Source organism: Apis mellifera, linkage group LG1, assembly GCF_003254395.2.
Source record: "Apis mellifera strain DH4 linkage group LG1, Amel_HAv3.1, whole genome shotgun sequence".
Classification (NCBI taxonomy): Eukaryota; Metazoa; Arthropoda; class Insecta; order Hymenoptera; family Apidae; genus Apis; species Apis mellifera.
The window spans coordinates 432,233-448,753 of NC_037638.1; the positions used below are offsets into that span (position 1 = coordinate 432,233).

The following is a 16,521-nucleotide window of genomic DNA, read 5'->3' on the forward strand; positions in this document are numbered from 1 at the left end:
AAAAAGAGATCGTAATAAGTAATTCTTGTATAATTCGTGTCCACTGCTCGTTTATTTTACTTTATAAACTCGTTCGAGAGAATCGTTTCGTTGGAATGTTGGGATAAAAATATTTAAGCCCGCAAGTCAATAATACGTTTCTTACATATATATATATATATATATATATATATATATATATATATATATATATATATATGGAACTTCGTTTCGAGTACAAGTGTTTTGTAACGCGTAAGCCAAAGTCAAGGAAAGGTCACGTGAACCGGTACACAACATGAGAAATGTCCCATGCTTCACCGTGCCGGCTCTCTAATGAATTATAGGAAAACCACAGACCATAAGTTATATTAATTATGTAAGAGATGGCCTCGTGAAGAGGTATAGTGCATAATTTCACGAGGTGAAATGAACGTTACGTATTCCGTTTATTCGTTAATTTTGCAACACGATTAATAACACGATGAAAATTACGTACGCGAATTAGATGTAATTTTGGCAAATTTGTTCGAATCTGTCTGATCTTTCGCAGGATGAGAGGGATTTGAGACGAAGAGGAGATTGAAACGGTAAATTTGTTTTTGATAACTTTGCTTTTCCGAATTCTAGCACTCAATGTGGAAGACAATTAAGGTTAAAAATTCAACAAACTGAAAGTTGTTTTTATCGTTTCGAGCAAGAAAAACCGTATAATATCCTAAATTACCCGAGTAGATGGAAGCCTCTCACTACGAAGAATATTATTTGATCGAATAGAGACAATTTTTTAAAAAGAAGCGAAATGAGAAATCGTGTTTTCAATTTATTAAGTATCATCGCTACGCCAAGAATTTTTTTTTATTTTCGTCCTAGATTTGTCAAAAAAAAAAAAAAAAAAAGTTTCGCTGTTCGTGAATTATTTAAATCGATACCGTTACATCGAATAAATAAGAAAGTTACCATCATTTCTTGGACTTGGACTTTGCATTTCAGATTTCGATTTCGTTTTCACTCGATGAAATTTCTGCTCTTACGTAATTATTAACGATATCTGTTTCCATCTCCGTTTTTCTCGCGACAAGAAACGAAAAATTAAAATCCGTGTCAAAACGGACGATAGTAAATTTTTTCTTTCTTTTTTTTTTTTCTCTCGACGTTCCACCATAAATGGCAAACATGAATAAAACATGCTCGTCACTTGGAAACAGAGTGAGGAACGGTTCGAGAGGAAGTCGATACGTTTTTCGGGGCACGTATTTTATACACGTATTTTATACAGAAGTAATCTGATTTTCTAAACCAGACGTGGAACTTCTTGGCAACACGAACGTGCGCCTACCGCGTGTCTTCATTTATGCGAGATTATCCGGCTTCTTCCCGCTTCTTCTTCTTCTTCTTTAACCTTGGAAAGCCTTGATTGTAATAATCGGACTTTCTTCTCATCCGTTTCTATCGTATCGGATTAGAATAACACAACGGACGGGTAAATCGATGACAATTCGTTATTAAAATTTGTTATTTCCTGTCATTTCATTCATCACCGATGAATGAAATAGCGAACGGCGGTCATCGATCGTGAATTCGTGTAACATGTTTGGATTATTCTTCATTTCTATATGGCCTATAATTCTCCCCTGACAGTGTAATTTTGCACTCGTGGAATTTCGATATTCTCTCCTCCCGAGAGACCGACATTTATATCGGATGAGGATGCAATTCCTTCGCAGTGGGTCGCGCGTCGATCGCAGGAATGCGAGATCGTAAGCAGGGACGCGAGATGATAATAGACGGCGATCCGATTTTAATCCTGTTTTACAGCGAAAACTTGCGGGGCCTCGATTATGTACACGAATTAGCATACGGCGTTATCTCGTCGTACGTCACACCGCGTAATTCCATTGTTCACGGTAAAACGTTGAAACGATCAAAGAAATTGATTCATAACTCGCTACGGAATTCCAGTTTAACGCGTTACGATTAATGCTCGATCAAACGATTATTTCGCTCTCTCGAAGCGTATATTTTACACGAAACGAGATATATTCTGACTTGCTTAATTTTTTTTTATTATTTTTTTTTTTCTCTCTCTTTCACGAGATGGTTATCTCACTTTGTTTCGCATTTAGACTTTCTATTTATGATGGGTGAGTCGTGAAAACGGCAAGAAAAGGAAAAAATTGTCGGATGAAATTATTTTACCGATCGTTGAAAGAACGGAAGGATGTAATATCTGCTTATTGCAATAACTGTATGCTAATCGAAGTGTTAAAGAACTGTGCGTGTCGAGCGCTTCCGGCCGACAAGTAGTCGGCGTGGTTGACTGGATGGAATGGGGGTAATCATTTAATCTCTTTTCTTTGAGGGGTAAATTTCGATAATTCTTCGGGACAATAGAATCGAGTTTTCTTTATCGCGAGACGAACACAATGGGAGGGAAAAGTTTCCTTTCGAAGATATTTCGAGGCTCCGATATAATATAAATTTTACGACGATGATAGTAACAAGTAACTACTTTCTTGCAGTATTAATTGGAGCTAGAATTTAATAGAAGAAAAAGAAAATGTTAAATTAATTTTTTCTTTCCGGAAGAATTGCGAGATAATAAATGATTACGAGTTTATTATACGATTTGCCTCGGATATAATTTTCCGATCCGAATCAAAACGTACGGATGTATATTTTTTTTATATGCTCAAAGTTGTAAAAATTTAATTTACAAGATAAACTTGGCAATAATTAAAATTAAGAGATGGAAGAATAATAACGTGTCTGGAAAGTATATATATATATATATAATTGTTAAAAGATGTATAAAAGGTGTATAATCATTACAGCTTATTTATGAGTCATTTATTTCAGATGTTTTGAAATAATTTTAATTAAATTTTAATTTATATCAAGCAGGAATAAATTTTTAATTATTATTAAACTATATTCAACATATAAATTCATCTTTCATCAAATTACTTTCCAGCATTAATTACACATTTTTTTTTTCTTCTTTTTTTTTCCAACGTGGATTCGTATTTCAAGAATTCTCCAGTGACGTAATCGAGATATTTTTTTTATCCTTCACCCACACCAATAACCAGACTCCCTCGAGATCGATTCCCTTCCGTTCTACCATCTTTCACATAACGTATGTATATATATATACATATATTTGTACCACGTTGCGTGGGCTCCATCTATTTTTATTTAAAATTTAACGCAAAAATGTCGTCTGCGTTTATTCCTCGATAAAATTTAGATTTAATCGAGGAATCGTGATTTTCACGATGGAAAAAATTCTTGCAAAATCGTATCGATAACGTTACAAATTAAGAACGATTTAAAGAATTAAAACGAAAATTAAAAGAAATAAAAATTACTTGTAAATTTTTCTACGCCCTTTCAAAGTCCAGATCAAAGACTAGACGTTAAAATATTTTTACAAGCTCGTGTATCGTTTTCGAAAGCGTAAAGTAAATACGAGCCGAGGTAGGAACGGTTGGAAACATTGTGTCGAGGCGTTCGAACAGTACACAAAGCGTCGGTAGGCGATTCAGCAGTTTCGAGATAGCATTCATCTTCGGCTGGCATTTGGACGCGTGCGACGGTCTGCGTGGAGACGGGCGCCGTCGCAGAAGAGATTCGACTCTAGGCGTCCAGTCAGTGTATCGTGCGACGTCGCTCGTACAGTTCGGCCACGTGCTTCCGGTACTGCGCTTCCGTTCGCCCCAAGATCCACTTTGTACGCGCGACCGCGCGCGTGTGTGTGATGCCTGTTCCAGTGAATCGTCCGACCTCTTTACGTGTTACGTGAATGTCCACGGCGTGCAAGCAGACGATCAAGAGGAAGTAAATAAGTATCTTCTTTAATCGTAGTTTGATTGGTCTTCGAGTAGATTGCTTCGATCGAAATTCAATTTTACGTAGAATTTATATCAATTAGAATAGAATCGAAATATAATCTCTCTCTAATATTAAAATTTAGAAACGATGACTCGTCAATCTCGATAGAGAAATATTTATAATATATCTATTACCATATTTAAATATTAATCGACTAGGAATGGAACGATTAATCACACGGATATACGGTCTGATCGTAATCACGGTTGCAAATAACGACGGTAGTCATACGGTATCACAGCCCAATACGTTTCTATTTCGGTTCAGCCAGGAGCCGTTGTGTATATACGACTTCCGTACGCGAAACTACGAAGTATCACGAGACCTTCCATTCCATTGTATATACAACACGATGCAAGGTTAATTTGTTTTAATGAAGACCGGCTTGCTTGCACACCGCGTGAATCGTTCTACTCTACATAACAAGTATTTTATACGTTAATTCGTCTCTTTTTTTTTCTCCCCCTCCACGAGTTTCCCTAACGATTCTTTCTCGTTCTAATCCGTACGAGCGATTCACACGAATGAAATCTGTTTTTTATCAATCCGCTTATATAATCACGTGTTTTGCGCGTACGAGCAACTGTTTTCGACGTCGCCTCTATTATCGACCGTATTAGGGGACGATTCACCCGTGAAACGACGGAAAGATTGCACGGGGGATGCGGACCGACAGATTTGCAAGCGTCGCGGTTTCCGCGTACCTGATACACGCTCGTGTCGCTCCCCAGCGCGCAATAACGTTCCAACCATTGTCCCCTGCAAATTTCCCTTTTTCTGCCCGATTTTTCTCGCTCCAGAGATCCGGTGTCAATGTCATAACTTGGTAGAATTAAATTAGCTCGTATCGACCAGTTGTTACGTGATTAGTCGTGTGAAAATATGACGCTCGTACAACAGCGTTCATATTATAACAAAGTTCGTTTCTTTTGATCGAGGATGAGTCAAAATACGGTCCCCTTTTAACGGTGCTTTTTCAAGATTGTGATTAACTTACGGAGGATCTAGTTCCTTCGAGTTCAACTTCATCCAACTTCGTTCAATTTCTTTCGTCTGGCTGTACGGTTTGATAAATCGCGGCGAGCTACTTTCGCGCTTTATCGACCACGTCGGCGGGGCTGATTCGGGTGAGCGAGACAATGGACGAGGGCGACGAGGACTCGTTAGAAAGTAGGGGCGCTGCACGCATTCGAGTGGGCCTCGATCTACCCCAAGAGCAAGGCCACGTTTAAAACCCCTCTTTTCCGTCCAAGAAAACTAAATCGCCGTCTATGAAGTAGAAAATTAAATGGAATAACTTGGACGGAAAAAAGAAAGGATGATTTTTAAAATAATAATATACTTAGGAAGATTAGGAAAATTTAAGAAGGTTCGTTGAAAATGTTCGTAAAGTATAAAAATTGAGACTGTATTACGAGTGAACGATTATGGATTAATCCGTGGGTTCTTTCGGGATAATTCGCTTGCGATGAAAAATTTCGATCCCCACTGAGAGCAGCTTGGTAAACAAAAGAGCATCGTCGATTGCACTGGAGTGGATGCTTCATGTACGCCATTATGCTGACGAATTACATTGTCGTTCTTCTTTCTGTGCACGCGGAAGAAGGATGATGGTTAATCTTGGCTTGATTTCGTCCAAGTGAATAATAATTCTTTTATTATTCTCTTTCTTTTTTTGTCCATTAGGACAGATTTTGTACATAACCACTTTGTGAAATTGGTCGAAAAAACGACGAGTATTTTTGCAGAGTTTCTTGTCAGTTTTCCATTTTACCGTCCGAACGATTAAGAAACGACTACTCGACAATGCGCTTGCCATTTTTCTGCTTCTCACGATCGAACGCTTCCCACACGTTCGACCCTGCCTCTGCAACTATCAGCCTCTCATCGTTTCATCACAACTTCGACGATTCTATACGAATATCGTCGCCACGATTTTCATTCACTTTCGAAGAATCGTATTCCTCTAAATCGTCCTCGTCGACGATCATTCTAGTTTGAAGACTTGCCAAATTAAAAAACTTGTCCAAGGATACCATCGGAAATACCATCGAATCACGAGTTTTCGGAAAAGCAATTTTTTCCCATAGTTAAAAAGATATCGATTTGGCTCGTTCTCTCGTCTTTCCAAAGTGATTAACCTATTTTGCATCCAGCTCGAGACCGTTCCAAGAGAATCTCGCATCGATTTTCTTGAAAATCTTTCCCGTCTCCCGTCGAACATCGAAGAGATTAAAATCCTCCACGGAACGAACGAGGAATTAATCACACCACAGAAAGTTTCAACAATTTCTACGCGTTTATTCGAGTTAATCGTTATCGCGATTTCCAAGACAAGACAGTTCACCTCGTGATAAAGATATTTTAATTAACGTAACTAACGTTTCTTTTCAATCGTTATTCTCTCTTGATTACTACCTAAATTACATAAAAAAACTGCTATCAAAATTATTAATTGAACGATGCGCACAAACAAGCTGACTGAAACGAGAGTTGAATGTGCACGCTCGCTTAAAAGAAGAAGGAGGAGGAGGAGGAGGAGGAGGAAGGAATTCGTGTCGCTTGAAAAAGAAGGAAAAAAGTCGTGACCGGTGGCTATCTCGTTGAGTAAACGCGTACCGGTACCGCGAGCTTTCGGGTCAAAGGTGAGCCGGTTGAATACCTCCATTACAGGCCGGGTAATGGCTCGTTTGCTCGGTGCAGAGGAAAACCACCGCCGCGGTTTTTTGAATTGGCGACGGGACGGATTCATACCCTTCTATGAATCGTTACACTCTCAAAACACACGTGACCGAGTAAACGCGGCGAATAAATCGGGCCGGCGCCGGATGTCGGAGGACGATGGCCTCCTCCCCGCGTTTCGTATCGCGAGATATTCTCCAGTGAAAACGGTGCCTAACGTATTCCGCGACACGCAACCGAGGAGAAGGCTAAATTATTTCAACCGAGTTTTACGGATGTCTCGTTTCGGATACACCTCGCTTTACGGGAAACCTCCAGACTTCCGGGTGTAAATCGTGGCTGTAGATAAGCCTCGGCCACTATGCATACGTATACAGGCGTTTCCTTTGCGAATCTGTGGCGAACAATGACGAATATTTTTCGGGGTTCTTTCTCGAGAGGAGATTTTAAACAATGTGAGAATTTTTTTCATTTTGTTACAACGATACATTGGATCGTGGAAATTCACCATTTAGAAGAAACATTCGAATATATGTATACATATAGTTGGTTATAAAGTTTAACAAAAACCTCTCTCTCTGTCTCTGGAAATCTGCGCTAGACAGTTGTTTCTTTTGTTTCGCAGACCCTCGAGTATTAACGCCGGAACATTCGTTTTTTGCGGATTCACGCGAGCAGGATTCTTCTGTTGAAGAGTTTAAGGGGTCGCGTTAGAAATGAAAATGATTGTCAAATACGCGTTCGCATTCGGATAATAATTACGTTACGAGGTGAAACGGAGTCTATTTTCGATCGAGGACAACTTCTCACGTTGTCGATGTACGAATAAGTAGAGGAAAAAGCAAAACGTCTCTCATCGTTCTCTGATTTATTATTAATAGAAGGAGAATAAACGGTATTGATATTGATTCCGCATGGTGGATTATCGAATGAATTAACCGGCCGTTTGAATCGCGATGACCGGTTGGCGGACGCCTGAAAGCCGGCAGAATCGCGAATCGGGAAGCCGAGAAACACCGATAGTAAAGGATCTGACGTTAAACCAGCAGCCGGCCAGTTTCGAAAAGAAACTGCTTTGAAAGCCGACGGGAGATTTTTCCAACTTTGTGTGGTTGGACCAACGCGATGTTTCGTGGAATCGACCCTCCTTTTTTTAACTTGCGTTCACAAAATACCTCGAAAATAAACGTCAAGTTTCCTCTCCTTTCTTATCTTATGTTTTCGAAACATTGAAAAAATTCGGAAAGAGAGAAGAAATTCGTGACGCTTTTTTCTTGAAACTAGTCGTTCGAACATAAAATTTTTCGTTTCTCGAGAAACGAGTGCATAATAATAATAATAATAATAATAATTGAAGACGGTAAAAGTTTACGGTTCTCTCATTGTTTCTTTCGTGCGCAATAAGTTGCAAGCGGTAACAAAATATCGATCGATAGTTTGTTTGGCAAATATCTATCCCCTCCTCCTTAACTAGCATCTAATTATAGTCGTTCGGAGCCACTTGTTACGGAGAATAACGGTGAGCTTGTATCGGCTATGTTGTTGGATGGTAAATGTGGTGGAACAATTTGCGGATGATTCGCAATTTCCGCTCAATAAAAGCCGCTTCCCCCATCGATTTCGTATCAATTAGCCATTTTTTTTTTTTTTTTTTTCCCTTAATAAGTAGTCGAGAATCGCGTTTATGAATAACTGTCGGCCGTTTAATTTGCATAGCGAAATTGTTACGCGCGTTGAAAAAGTTATAAAAAAAAAAAAAAGAAAAAAACTTTCATCGGTGAAACTTTCGTTCCATTTACCCATTATTGATAATGGCGTCTGGCCATTCAGTCCAGAACAACGTTATATTTCAATAGATTCGCCGTTTTGTTCGTTGCTACATTTTTTTTTTTTGCCCGACGATTCTCCTCAATTATATTTTCTCTCGTTGTGCAATTTAACCAATTTTCTCTCTTTATCCCTCCTGTTAAAACAAAGAAAAAGAAGGAAAAGAAAAAAGAAACCAATTGTATTCCAATTCCAAAAGCTTCGATCGTTTATACGATATAAATATATAGAGGCGCTTTTTTGTGAACAAACTCGGTAAATAAAAATTCGAGCTTTTGTAGAAACCATCGAAAAAAATAGCAGTTACCGCAAAAAAGGAAAGAAACATTGACGTTTGAGTTTTTTCGAAAAAAAAAAAAGAACCGCATCGTTTGAAAAGCAAAACCTAACCTATCGAATCGGCAGTCTCGTTTCAGATCGAAATACAAGGATCTCGCGGTGAAATTAAAATCTCGCGCGATTGTTGTGGCGGGCGAATGAAAGTCGAGTAAACGAACGCGTCAACGCGAACAAAACGGGAAACTTGGTTGCTTTCGTTCCGTTTCGCTCGCCGCGAAATTTAGTTTTCGATTATACAGCAGGAAGTGTCGATAATTACTCGCAACAGCTTCGTATTATCTTTTACGGTTCGTTTTACAACTTTTACAACGTATTCCAAACGTCTCGACACTTTTCTCTCTTTTTTTTTATCGCTACCATATATACCGACACGAGAGTTTACGACTCTCGTTAAAGGTAAATATAAGAGTCGATCGTTATTACTCGATCGTTATTAATTAAGTAATTCCATCGCTTATCTCTAATATCTTTCTTCCGAGCCGTCATTAATACTTTTTTACTCCCTTGTTATCTTTTTATCACGCTCTGCAACGAACGATAAACCCGCTTTATTATATCCGATTTAAAAAGGAAATTAAAAAGTAAACTATTCGATTCGAGCAAAAAGAATAATCGAAGCGATTTAACTCTTCCAACTATTACTCACAAATGTAGATATTCAAAGTTATATACTGCTACTTGTCCAAAATATTTTCCTTTTTATTCTCATTGAAATTCTTGGAACATTCTTTCGAAGACGAAGATTCTCGACTTCGTGAAAATATTTGTTGTTTTCAAGGATTATCGATATATCTCTATATCCTCTTTATTCAACATTGAAATATCGAAATCCAACTGTTAAATCACTGGGAATCGCACGGAGCATAAAACATAAAACGATTCCCTTCGAATCGTTTATCTCTTATCGCTCTTCGTACCCAATTTTCCTCATCTTCCTTTCGAAAGGAAATTAAATTCGGCCGAAAAAGTAAGTAGACGCGTATCCCTCTCTGCGAAAATTAATCTCCCTGGAATTTCCACGTTTCAGCTCCCCTCCTTCTTCGCAACGTGAAAGCGCGTCGGTGAACGCGGACTTTATACCCCGTCCTCTCTCACCCCATATACGGATCTCGTGTAATCGCATGTGCGCATCTCTCAGGACCCGTGCTCTTCCGCACATAACAAATTTCTCCAATTCGTTCCTCTCGTTTCGCTACGATTAAATTTCCGATACATCGAAACTTCGCTACCCAAAAACGCTATATCCAACTTTGTTACATCTAAGAGCTAATTCCCTTATCCTTGTTTGCACTTTCGACATCGAATAGCGGATGTAAGGCTCCCCTCGAATTTCGAAGAAATTGCATTCGATTCGAAAGGAAGGGGACAGACGGGATGAAAGAGAGAAGAAGTCGTTGGGGGTCGAGGAATCAGAAATTGCTCGATCGGTGTTTGCCCTCCTTTTCCGGTTGCAAGCATTCGATTCTCCTCTCTCCGTCCGGGTCAATTAACGCCCCCGGCAAAATTGTCTGGAATTGAATTTTCGTTCAGTCGCGTTTCGTTGCCACCGCGACTCGCTTTCTCCGCGAAACTTTGTCGCCTTTGGCGTTAATGTACTAATTAACGAGGGAGGTCGAGTTAATGGGAGGGAAATCTGTCCGCGATCCCGGCAGAAAATTCGCTCGCCAGACGTGTTTGCGAAAAGTAAACGAAAAGTTTTTTTTTTTTCAAATTCAATTTTCTGTGACCGAACTATGTTATGAAATTCGATTTGCACGATTTATAAACGATTACGTTGGAACGAGATAGGGTGTATATTTTTTATCGGTGTAACAAACGAGGTTTTTATTAAATAATATCGATCCAATTGTTCAATCTTTACAGATATTGATATTCGTAGAAAAATACAAAATACTATCTTATATTAGAATACTACTATTACCGTCGACGAAAAGTTCGTTTTTGTTCGTTTTTCAAGAACGAAACGATTTCTTCGAAAGACCAATTAAAAAATCGTAAGAAACAAACTTTTCGTCCACATTAATAGACACTAAAACAATGATTATTCGATTTGCAAAATCAAACGCTTTAAACCAACTGATACGCGATAGGCTGCAGGTTGTCGGGACTTTCGAAGCAAATTTTGTACGAGGAGTAGAGAGGCGCGTACGGATACACGGTCGATGCGTAATTGTCGACGTAGTTACCGACGTAGTTGACGGGATAAGTTTGGGGAAGAAGGATGTATTGAGAATTTTGCGCATAGTTTGCTGCTCCCAACTCGTCCGAAAGTTGATAAACTTGCACGAGTTGCTCCGCATCGGTTTTCAATGCCGCAGCGGGTTGCTGCTCACCTTGCACCGTCGCTATATTCTTATTAATTCCCCCCTTATCGTTGCCCGGATTAACGAAATTCACACTGACGCCCTCCTTCTCCGTCGTTCTTCCCCGCCCGTGTTGATGCAGATTCTGTATCACTTTTATCTTGTAGATGTCACCCAATTTTGTGCCCACTATCTCCTCGTTATTACCTCCGGACGGTATCTGAAAAACGAGGGTGTCGAAAAAATCCTTGTCATCGAATTTAATAAATCACTTTTTCCCGCGGAAAAATTGATACTCACCATGGAGGTCGTTCGAGCGGCCAGGTGGTCGTCCGATTTCGCCACGATTGGCGACGATTGACCGGCGGAAAGGGGTCTCAGCTCGGGATACTTTCTCTGCTCGAGCCTAAATTGTTGCGGCTGCAGGTGATCTTGCAAAAATATCGACCGTTGAACGTTCTCTGCATCCGATGGATTCGAGGATTGCGAAGAAGGGGTAGCTGCAGCTTGTTGTTGTTGTTGCTGTTGCTGCTGCGGCGTTTCTTGCGGGTTCACTTGGGTCAAGGCTTGTTGACTCCCCGTCATTTGTTGGGGTATGTCGTAGGTGCGATACTGTTGGTGCACGGGGCGCATGTTGGACGGTTTCAATCCCAACAGAGTCACGCTGTGACGAGCTTTCACGCGCTTCTCTGCTTCGAAAATTATTAATTAATCGCTCGATATATGTAAAAGTTAGATGTTATTAATACCTTACCGTCTTGATTTTGCAAATCGACCACCGACATCGCGTCCTCGGTCAGGGACGGCTTCGCGGCCACATCATTTTCATCATGTTTATTCCCCTGTCCTGCACCATCGAGCTTCTCGCCGTTGGACCTTTTGCGTCTACTGTGTACTGCCTGAGAAAAATATCGTCGATTATCTCGAAGTAAGAGCGGAAATCATCGATCGAAGCGGAAGCGATCGGCTCACCGGAGGAAAGTATTGGTAATATTGCGCTGGAACGATGGCGGGCACTTCGGTAATCTCGCCCAACGAGGAAAGTAATCGTTTGTACGTAGCTTTCGACATCGGCGGGAACGTCCCCGTCTGGGATATCGGCAACACCGCGTAGCTAGGAACGTGATACGAATTTCTGTACACTGGGTGAAGTTCCAAGTGATAGCCCGGATCCACGTATCGCTCTTGTTGACGGTCTTGTTGTTGTTGATTGTCCTGTTGCCGAACAGTCTCGGGAGGTTGCGTGACTACGCGTTGTTGCGCCGTATGCTCGTAGCCAGGCTGCACTATGATGTCGGCCAGAACTTGGCTGCTTAAGAAAACAGCTATTACGAACTGGAATAAAAATAATACTCTATTATAATTTCTCTGGTGCGAATCATTATGCTTGAATGAAATTGTAAATGTAATTGAGAGGAATCGAAATTTTACCATCGCCAACTGCGCCATTATTATTGTTGTTGTTGTTACTATTCTCCTTGGTGTTGATCGTTTAAAGGCTCGATCGAAACTGCGCTGCGCTCTGTTACGAACACGTAAATTAACGCGCGAACTTGCTGATGCCACACATGCATATTCGCGTGGCACGCACTTTTGCCAAGCCAAATTTGCGTTTACTTGGACGAATTTGCCAAATTCGTGGAAGCTTTTTTATGGGTCATTCGTTTGTGAAATTCCCCATCTGGCAAAAAAAAAGAAAGAAAGAAACTCGTCAATCATTCAACGTGTTGCGAAACGGGAGGGGTTCGTAATTCACGAACTCTTTGATCGAAAATTTCGTTTCGAAGACTTTTGACGCCATGTGCAACGAGCAATCGATAATCTTCCTCTTCCCTCCTCCCCCATCCTTCGACATTCGTAGGAAATTGGAGAGAAACAGATTTCCAGGGGAATGTAAAGTAGCGGATTTTACACGATTCTTGTTTCGTCGACTTTCGAAACATTGGAGATCAAGCGCGAATCGAAATATCGACGGTTTAATAGGTGATCAGCGTCCGAATCTATCCACCCAGTTCGTACGACAATCAGGGCATGTCAGCAGGGCCGGTGGCCTCGAAGTGCAACGAACTTGTAAAAGGAAGGATTTCGCACATTCCTCGCGAGCGCGGCATTTATTTCAGTTTTGCAATACCACGCATCGTTCGAACAGCAATTCCGGTGAATCAGATCGTGATGCGTCCAACCTTACGATTATTACTTATTATCGACCGGTATCAAATTACGAATCGAACGATCGCAATTTCGACATCGGCCTACTAAAACATCGCCTCTTACTAATACAATCCGTAAATATGTAGGTCTCGTTTCGAAATATAATTTTCCATAATTTTCTAAAAGAAGGAAAAAAGTGATGAACGACGTAGATAGATAATTTTAAACAGGATACATTTGCATAATTTCTCGCATGATAATTATTATTAAACCGTATGATTCACGGAAGCTGTAATCCTCTTACGTTTTGGAATTGTCCAGGTTGCGTATTCGGTACGTGATGCCGGCGGCGCACCTGACGCTGCGCGAGGAGGATGTGGTACGACTAACGTTGGAGTTCCTCCACAGCCGAGACCTTCACATCTCGCAGCTCTCGTTGGAGCGAGAGACGGGGGTGATAAACGGCCAATACAGCGACGATGTCCTGTTTCTTCGCCAGCTGATCCTCGACGGTCAATGGGACGACGTGCTCGAGTTCATCCAGCCGTTGGAGGCGCTCCCGGACTTCGACATGAGAAAGTTCACCTACTCGATCCTCAGGCACAAGTACGTGGAGCTGCTCTGCATCAAGTCCGAGGCGAACTTCATCGCCGCTGGGACGAACGGCAGCGTGGACAACGCGGTCGAGGAGGTGGTCAAGGTTCTGAGCGATCTCGAGAAGGTCGCCCCGTCCAAGGAGGAGTACAGCAGCTTGTGCCTGCTGTTGACCCTTCCTCGGCTCACCGACCACCTCCAGTACAAGGATTGGAATCCGAGCAACGCCAGGGTTCAGTGCTTCAGGGAGGTGCACCCGTTGGTGGAGAAGTTTCTGCCCGGGGACAGGAAGAGCACCGATCCGGCTCACCCGGTCACCTCCGCGAAAAACGATCGGCTGATACAGCTGATAATCAAGGGGATTTTGTACGAGTCGTGCGTCAATTACTGCCAGGCCAAAGCTACCGGCTCCAAGGAGAGCGAACAAGTATTTTAATCTTTTCTCTCTCCGTTTAAGAATTATTTTAAAAGAAAAGAAAAAGTATCTTTGCAAATGTTACGCGTCGAATTAATTTTTCCCTACTAATTTTGATCGACAGGTGGAAATGAATTTCTCCAGGCTGTTGGACGGCTCGGTCGGTTTCAGCGATTCCGACTTGAGCCTACTCTCTTGGCTGCAAAGCATACCGCCCGAGACGTTCGCGGTGCCTTTCGCGCAGCGCACGTTGAACGTGGACGTGGAACGGTTGGAGAGACCGTCGTTGGAGACCTCCTGGACCGAGCACATGTTGATCACCCCCATAAAGCCCAAGACTTTCCCGCACAGCGCGATGCCGTTCACGAGGCCGCGGTCCGCCGCCGACATGATGTCCCGCAGTTTAGTGCCGGCATTGGAAGCTGGACTCGGACCAAGGAGTCCCGGGCCTAAAAACACCACGATACCATCCGCGGCGCTAATGGCTCTGTCCACCGGCGATATAAACCCGATGTCGAGATCCTCCTTCGCCAGCTTCCATTTGACCGGTTTCAAGAACAACAAACTGATGAACACGAGCGTGGACAGACTGTTCGAGAACGAGGGCGACGTCTTCCTCAGCTCGAGCTACGCCGAGTTCCAACAACTGCCTTCCATACAGGAGACCACGGCCAACAATCAGCCGAAGGCTCCTCCCAGAACGAGGGGACACTCCAAGAGTCCCGAGAGTAAGCGAAAGTCCTTCCTTTTGTTTCCTCTGAAAAAAACAGAGACAACGCAACAGTTCTTCTTTGCCTCGTTACAGCTATCAAAGCCGATCCGTCTGCGGCCTCCACGCCGGAGCGTAGAGTCGCCGGCAGAGAATCGCCGGCCCCGTCGACCGCCAGAAGCTCGAGAAGGGATTCCTTGGCGGAGAAGCCAACCGGTGTCGCGGCAAAGATCACGGAGCCAACCCCGATCCCTGTCCGAGCCTCGCTGGGTGGAGATCATCTGGAGCAGAGTTACAACGGTGACCTGTTCAAAGAATATCAAAAGCAGAAGCAAAGGCTGCAGGAAAAGGTTCAGCAGAAGGAAAGGGAGTGGGACGATTTGCTGAGGCAATTGTCCGCTCCGTTACCTGCACAAGTGGTCGATAACAGACTTCAGGGAGACGGGTGAGCTTTTCTTTTCTTTTTCTTTATTCCTAACTTATTCGTCGAAGGGACTCGAGCGATTTTCATCGATGCAACTCGATAGTTTTATTTTTATACGGAGAAGCATATCGGTAAACGATCAGGAAACGGTGAAACAAAAGCGTATTGTTGGTCGCGTTTCGGTGAGTCGTCTATTCAACGGGTGGAATGATTATCAGCAGCGAGCAATCGAGGAAAAGAGGGGGGGGGTAGGACGGTTCGAATGTTAACTCGTTGGCTCGTTTCCCAACGAGTTATTCGCGCGACGTAATTCGGGCGAATACCGTTGTTTCCCGTGCGATGGTCTCGCGGAGCACGGTCAATCAAACCGAGTAGTAGTTGGCTGCATTCTCCAACAGATGGCAGCAAAGGAATGTCTTTGTCGCGCTTATTACGGCACTAAAGCGTGAGCCGAGAATAACTCGTACGGTCTAGACACTAGCGTGTGGCGCCGATCGAAATAGCGATTCTCGGCAACGGAAACGTTCGAACGAAAGAGAGGATTATTTTGACGCCTTGACAATGACCCGTTGCTCTCTTTGCTCTCCCGCGGGAATCGAATTTCTCTCTTCTTTCATCGAATGAAAAAAAAAGTTAGAAAACATAAATAAACGCTTAAGAATTATCCATTTAAAATTCGAAAAAAATGTTTTAAAGAATGTTTGTTTTCTCTCTCTCTCTCTCGTACTTTTCACACTCGTGCTTCCATTAGAATAGGGGGACGATTTCTTTTAAAAGTTACCGACCGTGGCGCATCTCGCGCAGAGGGGATCGACGGTGAGACAAATCAGTGACGGCGGGAAGTCATCCCTCGTGAGTGTCATGCACGCATTCCTTTCCTCGAACGAGTAAACGGTCCCGGCTGTATCCTCGTAAATGTCTTGTAACGAGCTAAAATTACCCATCGTTCCAACATGTCAAGCGCAATGTATCTTTTCTCCCAAGGCATATCGCTTGCATCCGGTGATAACTGAAATGCGACTCGTTTAAACGCTCGTTTTTATCGACACACCTGTTCCGCGGACGCCGTTCCGTTTCTTATCTTCGCATCGATCTCTCTCTCGAAACGCTCCCCAAATATTTACTCGGTCGTCTCATCGTAACCTAAATAATCGTGCACGAGAAAGAGAATGGATGGAATTGCGAGGAAAGAAACGAAAGTGGA

The 16,521-nt window shown here is 42.4% G+C and overlaps 2 protein-coding genes and 1 non-coding gene across 6 annotated transcripts in view; 1 reads left to right on the forward strand and 2 right to left on the reverse strand.

Annotated features, from left to right (window-relative positions):
- Positions 1-16,521, forward strand: part of LOC410771 (WD repeat-containing protein 47) — a 61,216-nt gene that overhangs the window by 8,201 nt on the left and 36,494 nt on the right. For 3 of the 4 annotated variants that reach the window (XM_016918148.2, XM_016918144.2, XM_006557369.3), the window contains exons 2-4: positions 13,497-14,196; positions 14,309-14,912; positions 14,990-15,338. In XM_016918148.2, coding sequence (XP_016773637.1) covers positions 13,516-14,196; positions 14,309-14,912; positions 14,990-15,338 — 1,634 coding nt within the window. In that variant the 5' untranslated portion in view covers positions 13,497-13,515. Of the gene's footprint in view, positions 1-3,647; positions 3,820-13,496; positions 14,197-14,308; positions 14,913-14,989; positions 15,339-16,521 lie in introns of those variants that run through there. The other variant, XM_016918147.2, reaches the window with a different exon arrangement.
- On the reverse strand, positions 10,521-13,772 carry LOC100578571. The gene is made up of 6 exons (XM_016910683.2): positions 13,480-13,772; positions 12,456-12,705; positions 11,997-12,359; positions 11,779-11,923; positions 11,325-11,713; positions 10,521-11,244 (listed from the first exon to the last, which is right to left on the reverse strand). The coding sequence occupies exons 2-6, from the start codon at positions 12,471-12,473 to the stop codon at positions 10,789-10,791; spliced, it is 1,371 nt and encodes a 456-aa protein (XP_016766172.1). The 5' UTR covers positions 12,474-12,705; positions 13,480-13,772; the 3' UTR covers positions 10,521-10,788.
- Mir3768 (microRNA 3768) lies at positions 14,451-14,538 on the reverse strand. The gene has a single exon (NR_039462.1). It is a non-coding gene; the product is annotated as a microRNA 3768 (primary transcript).